This window comes from Stegodyphus dumicola, chromosome 9, assembly GCF_044657685.1.
Source record: "Stegodyphus dumicola isolate Sdum_Otavi_A_Nest chromosome 9, ASM4465768v1".
NCBI lineage: Eukaryota > Metazoa > Arthropoda > Arachnida > Araneae > Eresidae > Stegodyphus > Stegodyphus dumicola.
The window spans coordinates 56617554-56640597 of record NC_140776.1 but is presented as its reverse complement, the minus strand read 5'-3'; the positions used below and the strand labels follow the sequence as shown (position 1 = coordinate 56640597).

Sequence of the window (23044 nt, the reverse complement as noted above, 5' to 3'; positions counted from 1 at the left end):
TTTTTTAGAGTTTTATTCACTCAATGGTAAGCGGGAAAGTTTATGTATAGGACGCTTCATTTCGCCCAATAGTTTTTAGTTTCACAACACGAACTTTTCCATCAGCACCAGGATATAGTTCAATTACTCGTCCAAGTCGCCACTTTAATGGAGGCAAATTTTCGTCCTTTATCAAGACTAAGTCATTGAGGGCTAAATTTGGTTTATCCCTCAACCATTTGGTACGCCCTTGTAATTGTGAAATATAATCTCTAGACCAACGTTTCCAAAAGCTCTGGAAAATTTGCTGTGTCAATTTCCATCTTTCAGCAGGGGTTAGCTTATTATTTGTAAGATCAGGTTCAGGAATTGCTGTTAATGTAGTCCCAATTAGGAAATGTCCAGGTGTTAAAGGATTAAAATCTTCAGGGTCAGATGAGATGGAAACTATTGGCCTGGAATTCAAACACGCCTCGATTTGTGTAATTAAGGTGTGAAATTCTTCGTATGTCAGAACCAAGGTCCCAATAGTTCGCTTTAAGTGAATCTTCATTTGTTTCACTCCAGCCTCCCAAAGGCCTCCAAAGTGAGGGGCAGCAGGAGGATTGAAGATCCATTGAATATTTTCACCGCTCAGGTAGTTTTGAAATGCTTCTTCAGAGGAAAGTGTAGTTTGTATCTTCTTAATTCTCGATCAGCCCCAACAAAGTTGGTTCCTCTATCGGAAAAGATTTTCTTGGGTTTTCCTCTGCGTGACACAAATCTTTTCAGAGATGCTAGGAATGCTTCAGTTGTTAGATCACTGACTACTTCTAGGTGAATGGCCTTTGTGGTGAAGCATATGTAAAGGCAAACGTAACATTTATATCTCGTTCCTCCTCTTCCTTTCCTACCTTTAATTAAAAAGGGGCCTGCAAAATCTAGTCCTGTACTCGAGAATGTTCTATTCGGCAATACGCGAGAAGCAGGTAGGTCGCCCATTATCTGACTGGATGTGCTTGTTCGATTTTTAAAACATTTTATACATTTCCAAATTATTTTTCTTACAATTTCTCGGCCATTAACGATCTAATATTTCTGTCGCAGAGCAGATAATGTTAATGTGGCTCCTCCGTGAAGGTTCACTTCGTGAAAGTGTTTGACTATCAATTCAGTAACTTGGTGACTTTTGGGAAGAATGATTGGATACTTTGTGTTTTCTGAAAGATTCGAGTTACAGAGTCTACCACCGACTCTAAGGATTTCTTCTCTATCAAGAAAAGGATTTAATTTCAGGATTTTACTGCTGAATGTAGGTTTAATATTGTGGCAGAATCTTAAATACCATGCAGTTACGCGTTTCAATTTTTTCCAGGATGAAAACCTGGATATCAATTCAAATTCAACCTCTTGGCTAATAACAGAATATACAGTAGTTTGACGCTGTTCTACCTGTACCTCTTCTACCATAGGCTCAATCAAAGGATCAAAAGATGATGAAGGTACATTTTTCTCTTTTAACCACACTGGTCCATTGAACCAAAGTTTATTTTCCACTAGATCAGAAGCTCTTAATCCACGTGAAACTATGTCAGCCGGATTGTCATTTCCCTTACAGTATTTCCATTGCGAAGGTGATACAACATCTTGTATTTCACGTACACGATTAGCAACAAAGGGTTTCCATTTATCAGCGGTACCCCTGATCCAGTGAAGAACAATTTTAGAGTCACTAAAACAAAATACATTATCTTCTTGGATATTAAATAATTTTCTTAAATATTTAACTATTCTTGCGGCAATAATGGCTCCCATAAGTTCTAAACGAGGCAAGGTTAATTTTTTAAGTGGGGATACACGGCTCTTTGAAAGAACAAAAGACGTACAGCAAGAATCAGGATCACGAAAATATGCAACAGCTCCATATCCCTTGAGGCTGGCGTCACAAAAGACAAAAAGCTCTATTTTATCGAAATTTACACATTCATCATTTAATATGTATTTTCTAGGAATACACAAGTTGAGAATAACTTCAATTTCAAAGTACCAAGTTTAAAATTTTCACTCAAATAACTGGGCAAAATTGTGTCCCAATAAGTACCCAATTCCCATAACTCTTGTAATAAGAATTTTATTCTGATAACAAAAGGTGCAATGAAGCCAACTGGATCATAAATTTTTGCCACAATCTGTAATACCTTTCGCTTCGTAACGTGTTTCCAGTCAACTGGTTGTAAAAGTTCTTGTACATCTAATTTCAATGTGTCCTCATCCAAATTCCAAATTATTCCCAGCACCTTTAACGTTTTCTTATCCAAATTATCTTCCTTATTAATTAAACCAATATCTTGCCAATAATTTTTTAAAGATACGGAATTTGATTCAAATTTTCTTAAGTTCATACCAGCGTCTTGAAGAATTTTAACTGCATCAGTTGATAATGAGAAAACTTCTTCAACGGAGTCTGCTCCATGGATAAGGTCATCAACATATAAGAACTTATTTAACATGTCAACAGCTTTGCTATATTTCTTTTCATAACCCTTAATATGATGTTTGATAGTGGCGGACAAAATAAACGGACTTATTGTCATTCCAAACGGCACTCGGCACATTCGGAAAACCTTAAAGCCTAAACTATTGTCACTATCGTCGTAAGAATGGTCAAACCACAAGAACCTTAAAAAATTTCTATCTTCACTATCAATTTGAATTTGGTGAAAAGCCTTCTGTATGTCTGCACAAAATGCAACTTTATGTACTCGAAATTTTAAAATTATATCCAACAAGTTAGGATTTAAATTAGGGCCTGATATCAAACATTCATTTAACGATTTAGCTCCTTCAGACTTAGAAGAGGCATCATAAACTATTCTTATTCTTGTTGTTACTTTTCCTTCACGTATAACGGGCCTATGAGGCATATAATAACAGTTAGGTTCATTTTCAACAAACTTACATTGTTCAACAATCCCCCTTTCAACTTGTTCTCTAATTATATTATCATATTCATTATATAGGAAATCATTTCCCTTTAATTTATGCTTTAGTCCTAGAAATCGTTGTTTAGCAACGAAAAAATTATCAGCGAGTTGTGATTTATTGTCCTTCCAAAAGAGTTTTGTTTCGTACCTGCCGTTATTAAATTTTAAACTGTCGTTAAAATGCTTAATAGTATCCAAATCAGTTTCCGAAAATGTTTTGTTTTCATTTTCAATTCCTATCGAATCCAATTTCCAAAATGACTGCAAATCAAATGTGTTTCCTTCAACGGCAGATAAAAACAACGCATTAATTCGAGTATTATTATTTTTTACTTTACCCATCACTGTGTATCCAAATATAGTCGGTACTATAAACAAACCATCATTTATCATTGAATTACTTCCTGTTTGTATATACCAGAAATGCTCCGCGCCAAGCAGAATATTTATGTTCTCATTAACGGGACTTGTATCCGAAAGTTCCAAACCGTTTTTAGTCATAAATTCTTTAATGTTTTGACATGTTGATGGCGCCTGGAATTCTATTGATGATATTAATTCTATCCCTATAGCTTCTACAACAAGGCAGCGATCATCGTTTTTATTTTTTATTTTTAGACTATATACATCAAATTCTTGCGAGTTACCGCACTGATTTCCAAACGAATAGATTGTTAGAGATTCTTTTCTAATTACTTGCAATTCTAAATCGCGCGCTAACTTGCGGGTGATGAAGTTTCGTTCACTACCTGAATCAATTAATAATCTTACGATTCTCGATTTATTTTTGCTTTGAGCAATAACAGAACATGTCTGTAAAAGCACACTATTTTCAGGTTTTAGAGTGTTACAGTGGGAAGTAGATACTAAAGTTTTATTTTGCGTATCTGCGGATTTAACATCTTCCATTTCTTTCGATTTCAAACGGCAGAAAAGTTTATTATGATTTTTCTCGTTACAATTTTCGCATGATTGTATTTTTGACCGAGAAAACGACGAAAAATGTGATCTCAGAGAGCATTTGTAACAGCGACCTTCATGTTTCAATTTGTTTCGTTTTTGTTCGTCGGAAAATTTCAAACATCCGGTATGTTCGTTTGATTTGCAGAATATGCAAAACATTTTTACCGATGTGTTAAAAGCAGAAGCTTGTGATTTGCCTTTATAATTTTTTAACCCTTGTTTAGGATTAACCCCTGTGTATTTATTACCTTTTGAGCTATTAATCAAAATACTTGCTTCTCGGCATTCAGTTTCGATTTTAATGAACTCTATTAATTCACTTACTTCTATATTTTGGTTAGATGTTCTTTTTCTATGGAATTCAAGAGCTAAATCTTCAGGTAACAATTTAAGAATTATTGGGTTCAATAACTGTCCGTATGAACCGCTAGTAAAATCTAAACTACTTAAATTTCTAACGCAGATTTGTAACTGATCATAGAGCTTTCTTAACTCAAAAACATTTGAAGAACTTTTAACTGGTTCTAACTGTAACAACATCTGCATGAATTTTGATATAATAACATCTTTACGACCAAACCTCTCTTCTAAACTTTTAATGCATAGATCATAATTTTCTTCAGATAAAGCATAACCAGAAACACAATTATATGCTGAACCAGATAATAAACTTTTCAAATATATAAACTTATCTATTTTAGATAAACTTGGATTAGAATGAATAGCATTATCATACGAATTAAAGAATTCGAGCCATTTACTGGGATCACCAGCGAATTTTTCAATATTTAATTTAGGTAACTTTACTGAAGCACTACTTGTAACAACATTATTACCATTCAGAGTACTACTAATACCATTACTAGTTGTAATTATACTTCTTTCAACAACTTCATTACTGTTAATTTTCTTTACTTTACTAACAATCTTAGCTTTAAACGTTATAATTTTTTCATCATACTCTTCACATACAAGTAGTTCGTTATCATATTCTTTTTCATCAATTATGAGAGCATAGCTCTTTGAGTCAAGAGTTTTAAGTTTATCATGGTATTCAATTAACAATTCATATGATGAATTTAGATCTTCTAGATGTTCTTTACTTAATTCTTCCGATAATAATTTCTCAAGTTTATTTAGAAGTGTAGTAACTTTACTACGTACAATAGCACGTTTCTTTTTCTCTTTTGCTAAATCATCCATTATGTTTCGTTTTCAAAGATCGATACCAAGAACAAATAAATCAAATTTCTTACCTTTCGAAAGGTAATTCCCCTTTTCGCGGGTTTCAGACCCCCAAAAAATGTGGTGTCTCTCTTCATGAGTCATAATTTCAAAGATCGTTTCGTTTCAGGAGTCAAGGTTGGGAGAGCATTAGAATTTCAAATCAAAACTTCAAGATTTCATAGAACATAGAAATAACATTTATTAACGATAAACTTATATTACTTCCGCTTATAACGGCCATGAAACATAATCAAGCATCAAATAAATATGACATGCGTCTTTCTTCATGTTCAAACGTTAAGTGGAATATTTTTCATCGGCGCGCATCAAGAGCGCCACCTATCTACCAAAAAGACGGAACAATTAGAAAATATCTTGATGCATATGACAATATTTTCATTTGACTGTCATGTAACTCTGGCGGTATTATTACTTAAGATTTATTGGCAATACGATATGAGTGAAATTTTGTGTGTTAAAAGTGAAGAAAACTAATTTAGAAGTCAAACAACAAAAATCAGCGTTATATTTGCAATTTTTCTCAGGTCTAATTTCGATGGTTTTACTGAACCATCATTCTCAGCTGCCAAAGCGCAAAGCTAGTCCTGTGAAAATTTGCAATTATAACGGTGTTTTTTGTTCTTTGACTTCTAATTTAATACTTGTTCGGCTTGTTTTTTTAATCTTATGTAAAGATAATCTCAATGACAAAGCGACAGTTTTTAAAATTAGCAGAGCAGGTTTTTACGCATTCTAACAAGAATGTCAACGATAGCATCCAGTGCTACTGAACCCGATGTGAACAATATTTTGAAACCATTTATAATTTAAAGAGAATTTTCTAGTTTTCGAAATCAAAAGTAAAATAGTGGTTTTGCTGGTTTACTCAAGTAATGGCTCTAAATGGTTTTTAATTTAATTTAAATTGCTGTACTTTGTTTGCACATGAGTAAATAATTTTCAACTTGGATATCACTAATTGTTTAAATTTTAATTACACTATTTACATTAAATTATATGCAGGATATTCAAAATTTTGAACTGAATACTGATGTATTTGCTCTCGAATATTTGTTTGATTTCTCTGTTTTATTGGGTAGTTTATAATTACATTACTTTAGGTCCTTCCTCACATGTTAGATCATCCTGCGTATAGGATGACTTTAACGAAAACTTACCAAGTTCCGTTATGAAGATAATCTCATATCAAGATTTAGTTGCATAATAATTCGATTAATACGGGCGCATATCTGTAGCATTGTTTTTGCAACCATGTAAAATGGAAACAGCAATCATTTTCTTTTTTTTTTCAAAAGAGCATGTTCAGAATGATGACATCAGAATTTGTTCAAAATCTGCGAGGTATGAAAGCACCTTTAGACGCTTTTCGATTTGAGAGTTATAAACAAGTGGATACTATATACAGCATATTGTTACTATATATAAAACAGTACAGTGGATTAATTCCTATCAAATATGTTGTTTTCTACGAAATAGTTCTTAAACTTCTAAGAATTTACAAGCATGCAAGAAAACTTTCTCCAAAAAAGGGAAGTTACTATCTTCCTGCGAAAGATATTTTGATTGCCTGGCGAATAAGATGAAGATGCGTTGAATTTAAGAAGGAAGTAAAGGTAGAAGGGAAAGGAAACATCGAGTAAAATTTCACTTTTAAATTGTAGATTATTCCGGATAAACAGAAGTAATTTTCGAAATTAGTATATTTATTCATTGTGAAGCTGAAGCTGTAGGAATAGGTGAGTCCTATAAATTTATTTTATAATAAATTATTTTAGGACCACTTTTCTAGTGAATGATTTTCAGCAAGTTAAAAGATTTTACATTTTTATTTACTTTATAATTTTGGATTTTACTATATCCAAAAATATAGTTTATATTTTCCAGCCATAAATGTGTAAAGTGTTTCCAAAGTTCTTGGAATTCCACTCAAATTAAACAACGTTGTCAACCAGGAAAAAGTCTTGATAGTTAAGTTAAAATAACACACGGAATAATGATTATTGGAGTAGTCAAACAACAAGAATCAGTGTTATATTTGTAAATTTCGCAGGACTAGTTTCGATGTTTTAATTACAGAACCATGGAAACTAATCCTGCAAAATTTACAAATGTAACGCTGATTCTTATTGTTTGACTTCCCCAATAATGACAATTTTATGTTGCTATCTCGTACACTCTTCTTTAATCCCATTCAGCTGTTTGATACAGGCGCATTTTTATAACATCGTTTTTGCAACTATGGAAAATGCAAAGAGCAACCATTTTCTTTTTTTTCGAAAGAAAGTGTGACTACTTCAGACTTTGCTACGAATAATGTTGAAAAGCTGCATTGTAATATTAATGAAAATTGACTAAATAAAAAAGTTATATCTAAATTCCTAAATCTTTGGAAATATTCTTCATATTTTTTATGTTATTGTTAAAAATTCATCACTATGCATTTAAAGAACTTAATGCTTTAGATGATATTTTAGATGCATATATAGTGGCTCGCATTTCTTTTCGGGCATTCGTGCTTTACGATTTTCTTTGGAAATACCGCTTACTAAATGCTAGCGAAATGACTTTATTTATCTTTCACATATACTATTAATCATGGTTTTTGAAATCTGCTTGTCTTGAGCCCGCCAATGGCCGAACGGTAAAGTTGCTGAGCATTGGTAGTTCTGTCTATCGTTCGAAGACTGCATGGGCGTTTTCGTGGCTTTTCCCGTGTGTAACGTGTATACATGCCAGTTTCCTTCAGACAGTCCTCCACGAAGGCATTCCTTCCCTTAGGCAGATAGCCCTAGAGTGCTTTGCCATAATTAAATAAACCAAACCAATCCTGATTGCTTTGAAAAAAGTTGTTCAAAACTTTTAAATAAAAAAAAGTAATTTATTCAAAACTTTTTTAACATTAACCCATATAAGTATATAGATATATACATAAACAAACAGTTTATATATAATGAAAATATGAAAATAATGGGACGTTTAATATTTCGTTTCTCATCTTCTAGCGAAAGTTTCATTTTTGCGCATTTTGGGGATGGATTAAACTATTTTTTTCTTATAACAATGTTCCATTTCCTCCATAAGAACTGCTTTTTAAAAGAACTGCCGGCGCTTTTATGTGACTTCTTCCTTACTACATATGGCTTTAAATCAATAAAAATTAATTATCAGTTTGATTATTACTTTTTTTTGTAATGAATGGAATCTTGTATATACTAATCCAGCTGCTATTTGGCTGTCGGCCCAAAAACTCACCTTGATCATCACCACCTTAAAAATATCTATTCCTACGGGTCTATACTGATTTTGCTGAAAATCCCTCGTTTAGGGGATTAAAGTTGCACAGAATTCTCCAAACGGTCTCCAAATAATTAAATGCGGCTCTATCCACAAGACTTTAATAAAAGCTAAGTATTCCAATCTATATAAATTTGCTGCACTATGATATTATGTAAGAAATACACACACATAGCTGGGGAATACATGGATGTTATTATTTACATAACTGATCATTGTTCATTCTGTTAAATTGCAGATTTACATCTGCGTTTATATTTGATAAATTTTGGTTTCTTAAAAAGCAGTATAAATTCTTGAAATTCTTTCTTGTTACACAACGTTAAAATGAAGATTTTATATAAAAGCATTAATAATTATCATTGAAATAATTATTGAAATAATTACAAATATGTAATTTAGATGAAAATATCCTTCTTAATGAAAAAGCCTTTTTTAATTTAGGTGCAAACAAAAGAACTGCCACTCGGTTTTGTTACGAGTAACTTCGTTCTAGATTTCAGAAGCTTGAGAAGAGCCACAGACATGCGTCTGAAAATGATGATTGTCCTCTACGCTTTGGTATTTCTCACGATTTTCTTCGTAACAGCAACTGGATTATTAGAGTTTGGTTCATGTTCAACGAAGTGCCAAATAAGTTTGTTAGACACTTCTGCTTCTAGAATATTCCCACTACATCAATGCTCTTGTTCTCAGAGCTGCGCAATTTATGGAGATTGTTGTTATGATTCTGTGTACCGGACTCAAGGTAAGGAATGCTCAGTCTTCATAACTTACTACATGCGCCAACAAACCCAAAGACAGAAAAGATATATTCTTATTAGGAACTAAATTAAATTTATGTATACTAGATAAAAAGGGGAAAAAAGTATTATAATATAATAAATACATAATGCATAGACAATGTATATTGTTTAGTCAATTTAGGATTAATCAACATCATCATTCTTTTTCTACCATTTACGGCGCTCGGGATCACACATTTTCATCTCGATGCTTGTGTTATGATGACGTACCGAAGTAACGATAATACAAAGACCTCCAGTGAAACGGTGTTTTGATACACCAGGGTATCAGGGCAGAGGCCCAATCGCTTGTAGAAAGGTTGAAAATTTCGAATGATGAAAGGCAATAACAAAAAATATGCGTATAAATTTTTTTTAAATTGATTAATTAATAAATTGTTTTAAATAAAAAGGTAAGGTTGGGAATATAGAACATTTCGCTAAAGGAAATCGAATGAGAGAAAGTTCAAAGCCATCAAACTGATGATGAAGTGAGGTATGTAACTATGAGAAAAAACATTATAAAGCAGTGCGAAACAGTTGACACTCTGAATCCACTGAGATATACAAGAAAAACATATAAGATAGTATGATAAATACAAATGCACGAGATACTTAAATGGTTACCGGAATACATGTAAAAATAGAAGAAAGTACATATTAAGTATCTACGAGAAGGAATAGAATGAGTAAATTAGTAATTGTGCAAGGTACCAAAGATGTCTACAAATATCGAAAGTACAGTAGTTAAAATATCTATGGAAATATTGGTAGAATATACAAATAATAAGTACAAACAAAGGCGTATACACTTTAAAAATTCATATGAACCCAGTCAGCAATATTCTATTAATTATTGTGCCCAACGATAGTACAAAATAGAACAAGAAGACTTTTATACTAAAGCGTAAGAATGACAAATGGCATAAAGAGAAGCTCGTTATCGGGCAAAGAAGCGTCATTAATTCGAATTTCAGGGTTGCAGATATGCGATCTCGTTTAAAACATGAAATTTTGAATGTTATACAGTAGTAATAACAGCAAATTTGATTCTCTGCAAGATCACGGAGGAATGCAAGTTCCCTACTCGCATTCCTGTCTATCTCACTCATGTATCTTCTGATCTTTCACACATAATTTTTCTCTGCCATGTCACTGTTTGATATCATAGCTTTTAGCTTACCGAATTTCAGCTATATTTGAATTTTGAGATATCTGTCATTATTTAAATGTATGCAAAAATAGCTAATATGAAATATGACTCACTTTTAAAATTATGTTTCATTTCAAAGCGTCTATTTATGCATTTATTTTTTGTCTGGTATGCGATGGAAAACTAAAAATATTTACATGTGTCTCAAATATTAATTTTGAAAAGTGAGATATGAATTTTCATTCTCTCTTTGTATTTGTAATTTACAGTTTCAGGGAACCCCAAACATAGCTGCAGAAAAAACTGATAGTTGTAGCTTTTCATTTGTATTTCATTTGTATTGTCTTTTCATTTGTATTTGTATGTCAAAATTTAAATACAGATCTTTCGATAATCTATGCCCAATCTAAAAATGTTCAGCTCTTGCGGACTGAATCTAAATACGTTGAGAAAATTTCCCATTTCATTAATTTTATTGTCATTTTTATCCTGAACTTCTTATTTATTTAAACATTAGTATTTTTAACATACCATCTTAAAATTATTAATTATTTTTACAATAATGAGGGGTATTTGATTACCATCTTCGCTAACAATGCATGAACCTGAGGCTCCAGATTTTATATACCACCGAAATTATTCTGGAATTTCCTGTATTATTTTTCCTACTTAAAAACAAGAAAAATTAGCTCTAGGGATCCTTAAAAAGATGCTGTATGTAAGTCCTTAGATTGCTTTAATCAGGTCTTAAATGTGACTTAATTACAAATTGTGTAATAATAGCTGTAACCAGAATAATTTATTTTGCAAATTCATTCAGACTGAAAATTGGTCGCGGAATTTAAAATAAGCAATATAAAACAATATAAAACAATATAACAATATAAAACAATATAAACAATATAAAACAATATAAACAATATAAAACATTACTTTCATAGGCAAACAAGGTAATACCAGGGAACAAATATCCATATTTACAACAATCCTAAGTTATAAAATAAATAATAGTTAAAGGCCTTTAAAAATAAAATATGAAAAATAATTTAAAGTTTGTTTTCCTGTATAGAAAAAATAACTGAGCAAAACCTTCTGGCAAAAATTTAATATATGTTTCGAAGACTAGATGAGGTTTATTTGAGTATGGTAAATCCCACTAGGGCTGTCTGTTATTAAGGGGAGAAATGCCTTCGTGTTTTTAAGGGAACCTGGACTGTATTGAAGTTACATACCGAGGAAATCAGACATGCAGTGAGCCCGTTCGCCTGGAATCAAACTCGAACTGAACTGTCAGTATCCAGCGATCTTAACGGTTTCTGGTTGGACCATAGGTTTCGGTGATAGCCACACTCATTAGCATTTGGAATAAAAGATACTGATCTTCAGATATCATACAATAACTTTCAGACCTCAGGGTACCAGAGTTCCATCTTGATTTCAGCTTATACTTTTAATCAGAATCTCAAAAGAAACGCATCTTCTTTTCTGTGTGTAAACTGAAAAATTTATATCAAGGGGGCAGATTAAAGTGATATCAGAATTACCATCTCGTCAATAACTCTTTCGAAAATTTCCATATGACTCGCAGAAATGCATTTCCAAATAGTCTAATCAAAATAACCGAGAAATAAATTACTAGATCAGAAGCTCAGCTACTATCAAGCTTTAAATCGGATAGAAGCTACAACCAACAGCTCATCATCTTCCACCGGGTCACATAGTAAAACTCTTGCTGAGATGATTAGTCTAACTGAAACTATCTTTGCAGTAATCCCCCTGGAATCACAGAAATATTTTAGATCCTTCAAGACTTTTATAGCATGTTCGAATACAGTGAAATCGGTATCAGCATTAATGTGCTAAACAAACATTTGTCTACACTGAAAGCGTGAAATAACATTTTTGAAAAATCCCACGCATTCCAGCAAATGTTTACAGAATTAAATGATTTTGCTACACCTAACTAATCACCGAATTCATTTTCCCTCTACTCTAAGTTTGTGCCGTTCCTTCCCACTTCGGTTTAGGCCAGTTTAAAAAGTGTATGGGGTTCTAACTTCTTCTCTTATAGCTATGTGGGTGGAACCTCAAGAACTGGTAAGCGAATAATCACTTTAGCTCAGGAAACAAAAACGTAAACTCAAGAACGGTTAATTACCCTTTATTTCTCAAAAAAAGAATTTACAGACGGCTCCTGTCTTAGAGAGTACGGACAAGCTTCCACTTGGGCTTGAACTCGAGAGTACTAAGAAATCAAACTTAACTAATGCTTAGCTAAAAAGATATAGCCGAAGCTCTCAAAATTCTAAAGGAGTTGGTCCCTAAATGTTAACTAAACGGCGGAGTTATCAATGGCCTGAAATACGGCCGAGCGTAGTAATAGCTTAAACCTCAATCACACTATGTTTCAGCTACGCGGGACTTGACGTCAAAAGGGACAATTCTCAAAACCCGCACAATTCCAGGAAACCCAGCTAGGTTACCATTTTCACTTACTACAAAGATTTGAACGGCAAACACTAATCGATTATCGCTCAGATTGGGATCACGAGATGCTTCAGAAGCAGAACTTTCGTCTGATTGGTTGTGTCTACCCGGGACAGAGGTCCAGCCGAGACATTTTCGGTGAGGTTTTAAAACATCCTTGTAGCCGCAACATCGTTTCCATAGCTAGGCGGGACTTTGCTTCAGGCGGGGCTCTTTTTTCTAGGAATCCTCCCGTTTAAACCAGTGCTACCAGAATCTCGTTTCTCAGAAAAGTCCCGTCTAGCAGGGACTGTAGCCATGTGTGATAACCTCTTTAGAGAGAGTGTAGACAAAAGGCAAACGCGTGCTAGTCAGAATCTTTGGCTCCCTAACGAAGTCAGTGGAATTTAAGAACCGCTCTTCCTTCATTTGCATTAACCGCAAATCTAGAAACACACTCTGGCAGGAAATTGTAAGCTGAAATTAAGACGGACAAGGAAGTGGCTTGAACTAACTATGACTGTTAAAAACTTAGGATTAACCTTACAACTCTATCTGAAAATAATCACTCCCTTCTTCCCAAAGCCTGAAGGCTAAGCTTGCTGGTCCTCTTTCATTTCTCGTACTCATGTGACCATTGGAACTAAAGAGTAGAATGTAGAATTCTGCTCAGGAACCTTCTTCCACGGTCTGCGTGCTTTCTTTTCCGACGCTCGTTATTACTGGCTGTTTTATGAGAAGGAAGGAAAGCATGATTTACTGTGAGAACTTTCATGGGTTCCGGCTAATCATATTGTTGCGTGCGTGCGGGTTCGTAATAGATTGAATGCATAAGTCTGATGAAAGGTTAATAAAATTTATTCTTATCACAAGATATAAAACAAACAATATCACTCGTACAATATCACAGTATCATACAGTAGTTATATTTTAAACTACTAAGACGTTAAATAGAACACAATTCAAGCGCAGAAAAGGCTAATCCGATCTCACCCCGAATTCGCTACAGTCAACAACAAAAACTTAGTAAACGTAAACAACTGAACTGCGATGTTTTTCTCTGGCTTTTTAGTCATATACAAGAAAATTCTGGTAATTTTTATTCTCTTGAGATTTCTGGAGAGCAAAAGAGAAGAATTACAGTTACGGCTAACACACAATTGCATTTATTAAATTTAAATATAAATTATGAGATATCTATTTATTAAATGTGAGTGTTCCTGTATTTTTAATTTTTCGGCGTAGCTTTCTCTTGGAACTCGTCACACGCTGCATTGCGCGGGGAAATAACAAAATTTTAATTACAATTATGCTAAAAATAGTTAAATAAATACAAAATCTGCAACAATATGCTTAACGTTTGAAGATGCTTAGTGTACTCGGGTAAATTACTTTGTTATGGTTTCCTCTTCCTGGGCAACTCCGGCTAACCAGGAGAAGCTTAAAAATGGATCACTTCTAAAGAATATTTATGCTCCACTATGAAATGTTTTGCATTGGATATTGTATATGATACAGATCCTGTGGGGCTTAGATGAACTTCTGCTTCTATTTAACTGTAGCAGAATTTTTTCCATGACTGTTATTTGGCTACTGTTGTTATGAGCAGACGTTGAGAAAATTGAAAGAGAATTATATTGTTTTAAATAAATTATTGCATATGACCACGCATAACGTTATCTGTAGTTTCATTACATATCTCATACATATACAGCCTATATATATATAGATATGACATCAGCATTCTGTAATTTTCAATTCTGGTCATGAAAATAGAAGATACGACTGTAAAAGAGGATTTAGACTGTAAAAAATAGAATGTCATTCTCGCTACCATATTTTATGTATGTATTATTCTTGAGCATTATCATATGCTGAAGAAATCACTTCCATATAAAATTCAATATTGCATTCCTTTCTATTTTCCCCTCGCATTTCAGATTTTAGTGCTTTACGGTGAACGTTACTTCCTCCTCTTTCTTGCCAAAAGAAATTAAATAAGCTGATTTGAATTCCATTTCTTTTTTTGGCATTAATTTTGACTTTAATTTTATTTTAATTAACTTATGTTCTATTATATATCAGACTGCTGTTGGAGAAATGAGAGTAAACAGAGCTGAATAATGGCTCCCTGAGTAGCCTAATACTAATAAAATTTAAAAAAAATATTAAAGAAGGAAAATTTGAACTAAAGTAACTAGAATTTAATCATGGCGCTCCTTCTTGTTGCTCAAAGATCCTGTCGTACTTTGTATTTTTATTTCACTTTTAATATTTTTATACTTCGTATATCTAATTAAAAAATTGTTGTTTGTACAAGTATTTTAATTTCACTTTATTAAAGATTTATTAACGGTGTCATGTCATGACTGTGTTTAGTCTACATTTCTTTTTATGACTGTGTTTTTGACTGTCTTTCATCTTTCCTCTTATTTATATATAGAAATTTAAAATTCCTTAACGAGACAATTTAAACAATAAACTTTCTTATGGACTAATAAAAGACTTTCCTCATGGGAAATTTCGCTTAAGAGTCCAAGTTACTAGAGAAAAAAAGTTTTAATTTCAGTTCATTTTCAGGTGTAATAGTTACATCTCAAAGAAAGAAGAGGAAAAAATAAATATTTCACTCGAATTTGAACTTTAGGTGACTAGTTTTGTTATTATATTCGTTTTATAAAAATAAGTCGCCACTTATGAAGTCACGTACATGTAAAGAAGCATGCAGTTCCATCACTTCTTCCAAATAATATATTTTACAAATATTCATAGAAAATACCGCCTGAAATTATGGAAGAGTAAGAAGAATGCTTTTTTGATTATGCATTATGTTACTCTATGTTGCTTCTAGCAGTTCAGCCTCTGAGTTCATGTACGTATGCAAGTATGAACATGAAATGAAACATCAGAAAAGTAACATTCTAAAAACATTAATTATTATTAAAAATGAAGCACTAAAATAGCTTTTACTGATATGCAGCTTATCTCTTAGTCTAGTTTTCTGATATCTTCCAGCAAAATGTCAGTCCACCTGGTGCTAGATGGCCTGGTGTTAGAGTGTAATTATCCATATTTGAAAAATTGCCTCCATAACTTTGCGTTGTTTCCTGGCGAGAGATCAGCAGTTATGTATTTTACATGCGCTTAGTGATATCGATTTCTATCGCAGGAAAAGTCCAGTTCAAGCTGTGGTAGGCCAAAGAATTCTATTTCACTGTCGCCTATTGTGTAATTTTGTGTAGAAAATTGATACTGAAGCAGGCCATTTTCCAGATATAATACTGATAAGAAAATTTGGAGGTGCTCACACCTCATTATGTGTTTCATATGTTTTCAAGCGTAAGAGAGCTTTAAACAGTTAAAGGTAAGCCGCATCAAGTGTTTTACTGTGCACAATGCCATCTTCGAGTGCTGAGCATATCGCATTAGACAACCCAAAAGCGAATTATGCTATGGGCTTTATGAAGCTGAAATCTCAATTCATTTTGACTAACACGAAAGTTCATGCAAGATTCTACCAGACCTTTCAAAGCATTAAACCATGTGAATTTCAAGATGGTAGAACATTCTGCTTTGTAGCCTAAATCTCCGACTATCTTCTCTTTCGACCACTCAGAGATGCTTTATGAAGTTATAATGCTCCTCACTACTTTTCTATATTAAGTAGCGACTTATAGCTGATTTTGAGTATTTACGACAGAGTCTGGAGAATGGTTGAAACACCCTTTTATTCACTCCAAAAAATAATAACAGATGGCCGCTTTCGGGCTTACAAGAAAGCCTGCACTCGTGCTTTTAAATCAGGATAAGAAAATAGGAAATTAATGTAATACTGAACTAAACAGACTTAGCCGAAGTTAGGAACAGATACCTAACGTAGTTGGCCCTTAATTTAACCTAGCAGGCGATTATCAACAGGCACGTACAATACTGCCGAGTGCAGTTGATTTAAGAACGAAGTAGCCAGATAGAAAAAGGCGCCACTAAAGACTTTGAAGCACTGTCTCTTGAAGTAAGTTGAACCTTCCTTAAATACCCCTTTTTAGCTCATTTGATTAAGATTCATTTGTATAAAACACGATACTAAAAACTCATTCTGGTAGGGAATAGTAGATCAGAAACGAGAATAGAAGTAAAGCATGTTTAAACTTCAAAATAAACTGTTAGAAACTTAAAGTAACCTCTACAAAGTGACAGATTTTTCTAAGGACAGAGGAAAAAATTTGCATATCACGTTGAGCACCCAACCTAAAGATTTCGATGGAATATGCAAGCTTATGGATCATTAGATCGTATGCCTTCAAAAAGAAAGAGAATATCTAGAGGAACCACATAAATGCGTCAAAAAGCTTAGTTTTATGTACATAAATTAGAAAAGCAAGTGTTCAGAAAACTGTAGACTTTCCTTCTTGTATATAAAAAATTATATTGACATTATTTTGAATGCTGAGTATATCTATGTGTTTATATGTTACTATATAACCTCGAAGTCTGGTAAATCCTAAGTTTTACCGGTAAAACCTAGCTTTTTCCAAAATGGCTTGGGAAAAGTCCGAAGTATGCTTTAATATGATTCCATTTCGGGCTTTTACCAAGCCTTGGCGGTAAATCCTAGGAGTTACCCATGCCTTCCGTTAAGAGCCCGAAACGAGGGTTTATTTATGATAGGATTTTCCACTCGCGGATATATTGTATACATTGTGTCCCCAAAAGGTTAAAACACACTTTAATTTTTTAATTGATAATATAAATTATAAAAGTGATTAAAATAAGATAATATTTAAAATTATGTCAACGGAACTGTCTTACAATTATTTTTCAGAGTTACAAGAAATAAAAATAAAATGCGACATTTATGCCATTTCACAAATATGATCCCATGTGAAAAAGCTGAATTAATGCACAATTCTCTCGGTAACTACTGAAGAAATTTCAACAATTTTTGAAAATAATTTTGGCAATAGTTAAAAAAATTAAATTGGTAGCTAAGAAAAAATAAAAATTATGAAGTTTAAAAAAATAAGAAAATTGTAGTACATTTTTCTTTAATAATTCTTATTATCTGTTACAACGAGGTTGACTGTTGTGGCATTTTGAATTACGAAGTAGATCAGCTGATTTGCACAAACACATCGTCAAAGTACACTTCTTTAAACAGTTGCATTTTCTGAGTCCTTTTCTCCCAATTAAAGAAAGTTTTACTATTTCACGTACATGTATTTCTTCTGTACGAATTTCTTCGATGTTTAATTTTCATTGCAAAATGTCAACTGGTTTCTTATGTTCAACGATTTTAATTTACCAAACTTAGTACCAATGACATAAAACTCATCATCCTTAATATCTTAATAACGGCTATTACTGATTTTGGATCTATTTTTGGCCTATCAATATCAGGTAATTTTAACATTTTGTGCGAGAGTAGGTTTCGAAAGGTTTTTTAGTAGGCGCAGTCTTCATTTTCTTTGCCTGCTTCTCAAGTCCTTCCTTAACTGTCTTTCGAAACATTTTCACATTTTGAACTTTGTGTTGATAATCGCACCTGTTGTGTCAGAGTATATATCTTGTTCTTTTTTTTTTTTTTTTTTTTTTTTTTTTTTTTTCAATTTTGAGCTCTTTTATTGTTCTTTGGCACACGCATTATTATTATCTTGCTATTCAAAATCAACTGTTAATACGAGATTAGTGCCTTCATCTTCTGTATTAACCATGCATCCATTATTAATATTTATAAGTTTTTCGAAGTTCCCTTCAGTGGCCATATTAACTTATCAAATTACGTGGCAAAACTGAGTTATTAAGTCCCAGCTACATAGGAAAACATAGCTTCGTAAGGTGAACATTTGATTCCTTCCTGATATGCTTTGTTTTTCATTGCTTGAACAAATTTTAATCCTTCCGATCAAGTTTCTGTCTTATTTGCTTCCATCCACGTTACCAACATGTTCTTAAAGTTCTGGTTCGCCCTTTCGACAGAACCTTGCTATTGACTGTGTCTCGGTTTATCATGAACTATTTTTAAATCACTCCACATTTCACATAAACTGTTTATGATTCGACAAAATTCTCTCCCGTTGACAGAATGGAGAATGTTCGGGGCTCCAAAAGTTAGGAAAATATCCAGAAGGTCATATGCTACTTCGTCAGTTCTTTTACTATGTAAACTTTGGAGTAGAACGAATTTTCTAAGATGATACACTAAAATGAATTTTATATCGCTATCAGGATTGGAATGCATATCTATTAGGTAGACTTGGCATCGAGAATTCATTTTGCTATACTCAATTGGTTTGATTACAACCCCTTTTTTCACAGCATTTTGTTTCTTCTGGCATGGTTCACATAGTCTCAAATATGTGACGATAGATTCTATTTTTACATTCTTGTACTTGCGATTCAGTTCTTTAATCATACGGGTTTTTCCACCATGGCGAACTCCGACATGAGTATCGTGTATAACGTTAAAGACTTGATCAATTGTAACAAAACACAGTATTTCTGCAGACAGTGGTGCTATAAGTTTGTCCTCTTTTTCTATATTTAGAATATCATAGCTTTCAACCTTCTACAATGAACTGTTTGTTTTTCTTTCACACACTATGCTTCTTTCACTTTATATATTAACGAAGCGTATTTCTCAATTATTAAATAAAAGGTGTTATCCTGCTTGTAAAATTTCGTAAAACTTTTTCCGCGAAACATCACTTATTTCCTTTCAGCAAAATAAAAAACGCAAAATATGTAAAATGGAAACAAACTGCTTCTGTTTTAGATCGTAACCGCTTACACTTGTTTGAATTCCCTCGAACCTAGATTGCAAATGGCGCAAATAAGGAGGAGCCAGAACAGAAAAGTATCGCCACGGAAATTGCGTGCGCAGGCATATTGAAGATCGATTTAAACCCCTCGTTTCGGGCTTTTAACGGAAGGCATTGGTAACTTCTAGGATTTACCGCAAAGGCTTGGTAAAAGCCCGAAATGGAATCATATTAAAGCATACTTCGGACTTTTACCAAGCCACTTTGATAAAAGCTAGGTTTTACAGGTAAAACCTAGGATTTACTAGACTTCGGGCTCTTACAGTAACATATATACTTAAGTTTTACTGAAGTGTTCTGAAATTCCATTACAGCTAGTATATCAAGGAAGATAGGCTCGACATGCCTCCAAGTACATGGCAAAGGCGGCTTCCAAGCTGTATCAACTTGTTCCCCCAAAATGAATGAAATGGATGTCATCTGTAGTTCCAGTAGTTCTAGTACTTTACACCCGGTAACCAGTAGGATTTCTGGTGTGACATACGTTAATATCTTTTGTGCTCTTTGCAACGATGATTATGATTTACAGCATTGGAATGTCGAGTATAGGTAAGACAGTTTTTTGAAAACCTTTGATAAATTCCCCAGCTGTTGTATTATGTGTGCATAGTTTGTATTAAAAAGTTGTGCTTTACTGATTTCATTAATTTAATTTTGAAACGAAAACAATTACTTTATATAAAGCTAATCTGCCACAATATCTTCATTGGTTTACTTTTAGCTAATTGGTTAGTAGTGAATTTTAATTTAGTTAACTTTTAGTTAAAAAATATCTTCTGAATCCATTTTAAATCCTATTTTCAATCCGTTTTGAAAAAATATGATGTGTACACCATGTAACTTCCTTGTACGGAATATTAAATTATACGCAATTTTTCCTGCATTTCATTTAAACTTATTTCCTCGAATTTTGATTAACGATATACTTCTCATTCAATTATTTCAATTCCCACTTCGCGGCAAGGCAAAAAAAAAGTACATAAAAACTCAAAATATTTGCATTAAAAATTTAAAGATATAGAAAAGCATAAAACACCAAATACAGTTAAAACAATTAAAAAATAACAAATTTTGCAATAAAAATTAGTTTCTTCGCAAACACAAGCAATTCGGTCAGCAAGCAAGAAGGCAGATTTTCAGTGCACAAAACTAAAAGCTTTCGTTTCATCCCACTCGACAAAAAGACACAGAAGGTGAAGAATGACTTACTTCACTATTCTACTAAGTTGCAAATGTAAACAAATATGGCTGCTATGGTAAAATAAAATTTAGGCTTAGAAGCACTTAAACAAATTTTAAATTGTTGATAATTCTACAAATATTGCATGCAGATTAACCAAAGGCATAAAAACCTTAACCGGAATATAAGAACAACGTAATTCAATGACTTTTAAAGCAAAAAATGTACAATTTACCAACATATAAGAATAAAGAAAACTGAGCTCACTGAGCCGAGTAACAGAGTGTGTATATATTTATATCTATATATATGTAGTATTTTAATTGCGTAGGAGGAATCCAGTACTTTTAACTTGCGGCTGTAGACATGATTGAGAGCAGTAGCTGAGTAGTAGCAGTAGTGGCTGAGGGTAAAGGCGTGATGACGCATTTAACACAGTCAAGCTTGAAGTATCACAATCTTTATTTTCACGCGTATCAAATTATCTTGGTAGACATTTATTCAACTATAGTTAAATACGATAAATTTTTTGTAGCCTGGTTTATGAAAGTACGACGTAAGCATCTTAGACGGGAAGCATAAGCTGTGCAGAATTGTTTTGCACACTAGAAGTTAGAGAAAGGAATGAAGTAGTTCCTTGCGAAGAGTATTTATACTAAGTATGATGCATTAAGTACAGATAATCAGTGATTGGTTAATTAGAGGTTGTTATGTAACATGGAAAGATTCGAATTTGGGAGAACAGATGAATTCAGGGGAGAGAACACCAAATTTATAATAGCTAATTTTGAGTTCGCCAATTATTTTTTAGAGCAGCCATCGTATTTTGTCATATCTTACACACACATATATATATTGTATATAACTTTGGTGCGGCCGATTGCAACCGAAAAGGGAGGTGCACAACTGCATGTTATAGTAGTCCTATATACAAAATTTCAATGTTCTGAGGTTACTTGTTTTTGAGTTATGCGTGATACATGCAGACGCCACGAAAAATTCTCTTCATAATTTATTTTAAATCAGTTTTATAATTCATTTGGGGAAAAAGACTCTTTTATCCTTACGTTTTGTTGTTACTTATGCTCACTTCTCTGACAGCAACATCAGCCCAACCCCACGAAATTCCTCGGCGCAAGGAGCGCAAGAATATTCTTGTCGTTGGCAACAGCCTTGAGCACCATACAGGTGACAGTGCGATTATGCTCAGTTTTGCCCCCAAATTAATGGACAGCACCCCGGTGCGGTGGGTCCGAGGGTGTCATACAAAACCACAAGAGAAGACGTATCCCCGCATATTTAGAATGCCGCCATGCCGCACCGACACTATACATTTACAAACATCCATGCCTTCTTCGGGATTTGAACCCGGGCCCTTCGGCACGGCAGTCAGTGACGCTAACCACTATATCGGTTGGGAGACCTGTCCTTACGTACAGATGCTACGCAAAAACATCGTTAAATTGCATTCGGTAGCTGTCAAAATGGATATTTTCGTTGAAATATGGTATCCGGAATTTCTCGTAATTACAGTACTTCCTTTACCTCGTACAAGGAAGCAGAAATGGCCCATTCTCGCCTTTCGTTTTTATTATTCTAAACGTAAATGAAAAATACGGTGTTGCCAAACCGTGAAAAATAACTTTTAGGAAAATTACATTTACACAACCGTTGAACTGCTCGCGACAGTATAAAATGATTGTAGCTCTCTCCGAATCTAATAATGAATATAAATCTAATGAGAGTGACAGTATGTAAACTGTTCGCTAAGCGGCTCAATTACAATAATAGATACAGTAATACTGATAGATGGAGCGCGGTAGTCTCTTCAAGCGTATATATTTGATTCCAAAAATGGTTTGCACCATTAGCCATGAGAAAGGCAAGAATACTCTGATATGCGTTTAATCTTCAGCTTATACTGCATTTAGGAAAATCATTATTTCGAATTACAATGCATAACACAGTGAAGTCTGGTGTTTTATTTTATAAATTTGGATAGATTACTTCATCTTGAAGATTTGCATTGCTTACAATTACACCCACCACTTTTAAAAATAAAACAGAATAAGTTTTATTAACTAATTATCATGAGTGAGGTTTTGATTAGTAATAATTTGATAATTTATGAAAATTATTAATGATATTTTATACCCTTTTCCACTATTCTGAGTTAAATATTAAAATTCGTAAAT

General features: G+C 33.3%; 1 protein-coding gene and 1 long non-coding RNA gene across 2 annotated transcripts in view; one reads left to right on the top strand and one right to left on the bottom strand.

Moving 5' to 3' along the window:
- Nucleotides 1-23044, bottom strand: part of LOC146995353 (uncharacterized) — a 97460-nt gene that overhangs the window by 39884 nt on the left and 34532 nt on the right. The gene's annotated exons all lie outside the window — the stretch shown is intronic.
- LOC118200700 (uncharacterized) overlaps nt 6735-23044 on the top strand; it is a 30607-nt gene continuing 14297 nt past the window's right edge. Inside the window, exons 1-3 of the mRNA XM_035372662.2 lie at nt 6735-6889; nt 8892-9195; nt 19984-20218. Of these exons, the coding sequence (XP_035228553.2) occupies nt 8973-9195; nt 19984-20218 (458 nt within the window). The 5' untranslated portion in view covers nt 6735-6889; nt 8892-8972. The remainder of the gene's footprint in view (nt 6890-8891; nt 9196-19983; nt 20219-23044) is intronic.